The sequence below is a fragment of the Brassica oleracea genome, chromosome C9, assembly GCF_000695525.1.
Source record: "Brassica oleracea var. oleracea cultivar TO1000 chromosome C9, BOL, whole genome shotgun sequence".
Taxonomy (NCBI): domain Eukaryota; kingdom Viridiplantae; phylum Streptophyta; class Magnoliopsida; order Brassicales; family Brassicaceae; genus Brassica; species Brassica oleracea.
The window spans coordinates 52,108,053-52,114,293 of record NC_027756.1 but is presented as its reverse complement, the minus strand read 5'-3'; the positions used below and the strand labels follow the sequence as shown (position 1 = coordinate 52,114,293).

The following is a 6,241-nucleotide window of genomic DNA, read 5'->3' as shown; positions in this document are numbered from 1 at the left end:
TACAGTTTTTTAGAATTATAGTAATGTTTAGAATTTGATTTCTACATGTTTTAGATTTATAGTAAATCTGTAGAAGTCGGTTTCTACATGTTTTAGAATTAGATTAATGTGTAGATTTTGATTTCTAAGAATTTTAGAATGGTAGGTTAAGCGCGGAATGTGTATTCTACATATTTGTAGAATACTCCTATTTACGTAGATCACGTATTCTAAACATTGTAGATTCAATGAAAAAAGTAGATTTCGTTTTTTACTTCGTAGAATGTCATTTCTACTTTTTTTAGAACATAATCTGAAATTTATAATTTTAACTTTTTTTATAACTGGAAAATATACCATTAAGTTCATATAGTTATTTTAACAAATGTTACTATTTTTTCAAATTTTTTTTGTTTGTAAAACTATTTATTAAAATTATTTTCATAAATATTAAAGGGTATTATAGGAAAATATAACACAAAATATAGATTAATCTAAAAGGACATAGTTACTATTTTTTTGCTCTAAAAAAACAGTTTTCCCAAAGATCTTTTACTCTGTTTTTCATTTTCATGTTTCAAACTTGTACGTCTAGCTGCATTAGTGTTTTTATTCATGTGTAAAAATATGCAAAATGGTTTTATAAACGACTTCAAAATAGATGACATGTTTATATGATAAAAATCAATGGTCTCGGCGACGGTGGGATCAATAAATGGAACGTTTTCAAATATATATATTCTTATAAACATGGATTTGGCTCGAAGATCCGTGGGTCAAAACTGTAATATGTAGCAGTTTCTAGCAAAATACGTTGGGATATACCATATGATATGCGACTGTCTAACGAATGCCGAAATGATATTTTGCTAAAGAATTTATATTTAGACTATGCTATTCCTAATTGCTTTCTCCTTCTGCCACGTCAACTTTTAGAAGGTTTAAACTTCTGCCACAATAGATGGGTTTTTTTCTAATTAGTACAAAATTCAGGTTATAATTATTTAAAAAATTTTCAATTAATATACATGAGATATAATAATCACATATTTCGCAAGTAAATCTGCACAAGTTTTTAAATACAAGTTTTCATTTTTATAACTATGTCCCAACTTTTTTAAACTCTGCTTTGGCAGAAGATTACTTTGATCATTAATATCAATTTAAGTTCGTGAAAAAAAAATCACCTATTTTTTAACCCAAAAAAAGTTGTTGACGAATGACTAAAATATAATAATCACCTATTTTAACCCCAAAAATAGAAAATAAACATCGAATACGAGAGTGGATATACGTATACAGGTTAAATCCGTAATTAACTGAAGGGTGAGATTTCAAATTCATATCTAAAGTATATAAAATTCGGAAATAAGAAAAATACAAAACTTAATTCGAGTGTTTTAGGAGTTTGGGAATCTGGTTAAGAATAGTAACTAATGTAATCAACTTTTGTTTTGTTATTATCCAAACATCAAGATTGCATTTTACATAGAGATTTTTTTTTTTTTTGGTCAACACATAGAGATTGTTATTATCCAAACTTCATGCGTTGAGTTAATATAAAAAAGAAGCACGTCAACAATAAGTTCAAGGAACATAGGAGTATATACTAAGCTAGTTTTTAGAACGTTATGTTATGACTATGAGCCTATGAGCGATTAAAATGTGATAATTAGGGCGTATACATTTCGTTCTTGTATCATTCATACGTTATGTCATCAAAGCATGCATGTGGTATATCTACACGAGTAATACATTTTTTTTTGGTATTAACACAGTGGTCCCTCTGTAAATGGATTCTTTGTCATACAATCCTAATAGTTTAAGATAACAAATGAATAATTTCTTCAGGAAAAGCGTATTCAAATGCATCGATCAAGTATTGACCCGCACGCACATTCGCTGATTTTGATGATATAACATATTGACCATAATGCATGAAATCTTTTTTTTTTAATAAGACAAAATTTTAACGAATATTTGATGCTTCTCCTCCTTTCTATCCAATCTCTAGTAGTAAATTTCAGTTGAGTATAATAATAGAAAAAACATTAGGAGTGGAAGTATTGATATAAACAATCTATACAAACTTAGCAACACCACGCTATAAATTATGTATCTTCAGTAACTCCAGAAAGATTCAAGATCAACCGGACCGGCGGAGGAAGAAGGAACTTCTTGATGAGAAACGGAGTGTTCTTGAGTAAGAATCTGATGAGTAGTCTGTAGATTCTCGAAAACCTGGAGAGATTGAGGTTGGTAGAGTGGAATCGAGCAAAGTGCGGAGTTGCTGAAGTAACTGAGTAGTGTTCCTCTGGTCTCAGTTTGGTTGGAGAAGCAGGGCACGTAAACCGGTTCGGTCTTGGTTACATCATTGTATGGTAAAGAATCGGTTAAAGGTGGTAAATTGGACCCTCCATACGAACCAATTTGGATTAAAGCCGAAAGTGGGATCTTCTTGCCTCCATCGGTTTTATGAAACACTCTGCATATCACCCACTCATTCTGCCAAATGAAATCAAATTAAAGCAAAGGCAGAGTTGAAAACAGAGCAAGAAACAGAGCAATTTTTTAAAAATGTTTACCTTAGCGGTATTGGGCAAGTTGTGTGCAGAGAGTTTCCCATCAAGCCTATACTCATGCATCACCCAGTTTGTTTTCAAGCCTTTTGGAGCTCTTCCTTTGTAGAAAACAAGTGTTTTCTTCATACCAACAAGCGATTTTCCTCGGAAAATCTCCTTATCCTTCCCGGTTGCCTTCCAATAACCGGCTTGAGTTGCCCGGTTAGTCCTCAGACCGGTTGGATACTTTCTATCCCTCGCACAGAAGAAGTACCATTCTTTCTCACCCGTTTTTGCTTTATCTATTAACCAAAAACAAGACCGAACATATTAGATCTCAAGAACAATGATATGAGAAAGATTTAGTATCTGATTTTTTTTTATTCTTTTTTTAACCTACACGGCAACTCCCATGGTTCAGCTTTGTTCAAGTCCACCTCGCCAATAGCTTTAGCCGAGAAATCTTTGTCGAGAACCTTCTTGTGTAGATAGTGGGTTATAATTTCTTCGTCTGTTGGATGAAACCTAAAACCAGGAGGCAAATCCATCTGCTCATCATCTTCCTTGTGAAACCCACCAATAGTTTCCATCTTTTTTTTGTCCCCCAAAAGAAAAGCAAATATCTGATCCTGGAATAAAATATCAAATAATCGTAAACATGTGTTTCTCAAATGATTTTTTCTTATTTTGATCGAGAAAGATTTGATCGATCTTGAATGTTTTCAAGAGATGAGTTCAGAGAATATATATATACACATGCATTGAGAGAAAGAGGGAGGGTAATTAGTAAAAAGAGAAGTTAAGGAGAGAGATTAAGGAGACTGAGAGAAACTAAATGGCACTAGAGAAATATAATTTTCTGGTGAAAATAATCGATTTTCAATATACACATTTTATTTACAGAAATTGGTGAGAATGCCCCAAGTTACTAATGTATTGTGTCATATAACATTTGTTAAGAAATATATTTTTATTGGACGGTTTTGCCCCTGCCAGATACGCCGATCTACACTCCATAGGTCTGGGTCGCGTGTGGCTGAATGTCTGAGCACTCCCTTCAACCCATTGGTCAAAGAAAGGTTTCCTGACTGTTCAGATTCTGCAGATGAAAGAGCGTGAGGCTACTCTGTTTTTTTCAAACATCGAACAGTTGCATTTATTCCCACATCCCCAACCACTCATTCGCCTCCTATATACATAATTTTGTTCATAATACATTCTCAGCATCCTCAATTAAACCCTAAATTACCCAATCCACCCACTTCTTCCCCCAAATCGTTGCGATGGAGGATTTTTTGCTTCCTCCTAGAATGTTCGCCACCGGCGAAGAACCACTTGGAGAGCGCGTCAACTCGTATCACAAGTTAAAGAGGACCGAGTTGCTAATCGAGGCTCTAGAACCGGATGAGTTAGAATTTCTGAGAAATTCTACTTTTGGAAAGATTCTCGCGATCGAGGAGAACCCTCCGTTTTCAGGTGCTTTTGGCCAATATGTCGTTGTTAGGCTTCAGAAAGTGAACAAAAAATACGAGGTTTGGTTCATCTTCGCGGGAAGCCCAGTCAGAATGTCACTCCGGGAGTTTGCTATCGTCACCGGATTAAACTGTCGGAAGATTCCAGAACCAACTAAGAAGAGGAAAACCCCTCTGAAAGAGAAGCTGTACTGGAACGAACTCCTTGGCTCGTTGAAGTTCTGCACTGTTGACACAGCCATCGACATGCTGAAGAAAAAGGTTGTGAAGAGCAAAGAGGCGCGGATTAAGTTTGCTTGCCTTGCAATCACGTCGTCGATTCTATTCCCGTCCTCACACACACCACGCATCATCCCAGAGCATCTTGAACTGATTCGAGATCTAGACGAGTTCCTCGCATTCCCTTGGGGCAGAGCTTCATACCAAACGCTTGCTACATCACTTATTTCGAAGGATGAAATAGCATTATCGCAAGCGTCTGTTGCGATTCGTGATTACGTTGATGCAATTTAACTAGTTCTTCTTGCCACCATCCCTCAATTGAAGGAAGAAATCACCCAGTCTGAGCGAACTGTTATTGTGGATTCCGAAAGCGAGAGCGAGAACGAAGAGATAGCGTCAGAGGATGACACCGTGTTGCCGCACGACCCCGAATGAAGATTTAGCGTTAGAGGGTGACAACGCGGTGCCGCTAGCAGAACCTTCAGAGGCGACCAAGTATTGTCTTATCCCCGGGCATGCTAAGAGTATAGACATTGAGTGTCAGGTAACAAATAATCCCTAACCTTAGATGTTGGCGCTTAAATTATGTGTTAACTCGATGTAGATTGTGGTAGTGTTATAAAATCGTTAGTAACTACTAACGTAACATGATGTCCAGGCGCTTTAATTATGGGTTAACTTGATACAGATTGTTGTATTGCACTAAAACCGTTAGTAACTACTAACATAGAGATTAGCTGTTAACTTGAACGGGTGAGGTAGCTCCCTATCATTATCTCTTTACACGAAACAACACTTGTAAATCGACTTAAGGCTTTTTATATCTCCTCTGTTATACTTGACTGGTAAGATCACTTGTTTCCGTAAATCGTTTTGTTAGTGGATTCATCTTTTTTTTTTACGCAAACGTATGTGTGTTTTTCTATGTGTCTGCGAATTGGATAATTCCATCCATGTTGTTGATGTTAGATTGGCATATGTATTGTTGACTGTTAACCTATTACGGTGTCGCAAACCTGTTTGTTATCGCGTTGATGTTACATCCTTAGATGTATAGTTGACCGTTAACTTTTTACGTTACCTTGTTGATGTTACCTCGTTAAAGGTATAGTTGACTGTTAAATATAACGTTATCGTCCACTTTTTAGTTAGCGGGTTAATCATATCTAACACGCATCTGGTTCATGTTTGTGCAGGTCACTGGCAAGTCTATTATAGATGAGCCGTACGAAGAATGGTCTGCTGGGCTAGATTTCTCGTAGGTCGATGAGTCCGAGGATTTTGCTGTAGAGAACCTGGTTCGACTGATTGGTGAGGGTTTTTCATTTTGTAAGGAAATGTTCAAAGGTGGTCTAAACGCAAGTGATCTTTTGCGTTTGAGGGGAGTGAAAAAACTCAAGGAGAAAGAACCGAAGGAAAAAAACGACAAGGATCACGCCGCGGAGGTGACAGATGGCGAGGGTCCCGACTCTCAAACCCACATTTTAATAGCTAATTTGGTTGCGTCGCAGCTACTTGACAAGTCCAGATCTCCCGCCTCTGAGCTACGTGATGAAATCAGCTCACTGGAGAAGCGTATTTATCAAGCACTGGACGCCAAGATAGAGAAAATTGCTTCATCAACTATTCAATCACAGCAGTTAGCTAGCCTTCAGGCCACCATCGTCGGATTCCTCCAGGACATTGATAAGAAGATTGGCGCTGCCCTGGTTGGTCAAATGAAGATCATGCAAGCTTCGATACTCAACGGTGTAACTGAATTCATTTACCAGACCATTACCTCCCGCGGTGTTTCTGTTGAGCATAAAGTTTCCGGCAAATTTCCTGAGTTTCTTCCACAGCAAGACTCCATTCCCCCCCTGTCAACGGCAACCCTCCAGTCGTGCCTGACACTAGTACCCCATCTGAAGCTGCTGATTTTCGCATCAGCGAGGTGCTGCGTGATCTGAACATAGTACCTGACCATTCTCTCCCTGCAAACACAGTTGATAATCTCGATGCTGAGCT

General features: G+C 37.3%; 1 protein-coding gene across 1 annotated transcript; it reads right to left on the bottom strand.

Moving 5' to 3' along the window:
- Positions 1-1,958: 1,958 nt before the first annotated feature.
- On the bottom strand, positions 1,959-3,284 carry LOC106316695 (NAC domain-containing protein 100). The gene is made up of 3 exons (XM_013754581.1): positions 2,941-3,284; positions 2,565-2,842; positions 1,959-2,484 (listed from the first exon to the last, which is right to left on the bottom strand). Exons 1-3 carry the CDS (start codon positions 3,128-3,130, stop codon positions 2,101-2,103), a joined length of 852 nt encoding a protein of 283 aa, XP_013610035.1. The 5' UTR covers positions 3,131-3,284; the 3' UTR covers positions 1,959-2,100.
- Between the last annotated feature and the right edge of the window lie 2,957 nt (positions 3,285-6,241).

Coding starts and splice junctions, on each gene's coding strand:
- LOC106316695 (XM_013754581.1), bottom strand. CDS start 3,130: ATGGAAACTATTGGTGGGTTTCACAAGGAAGATGATGAGCAGATGGAT. Junction 2,843..2,940: donor TGAACCATGGGAGTTGCCGT/GTAGGTTAAAAA, acceptor TTTGGTTAATAG/ATAAAGCAAAAACGGGTGAG. Junction 2,485..2,564: donor ACTTGCCCAATACCGCTAAG/GTAAACATTTTT, acceptor TTCATTTGGCAG/AATGAGTGGGTGATATGCAG.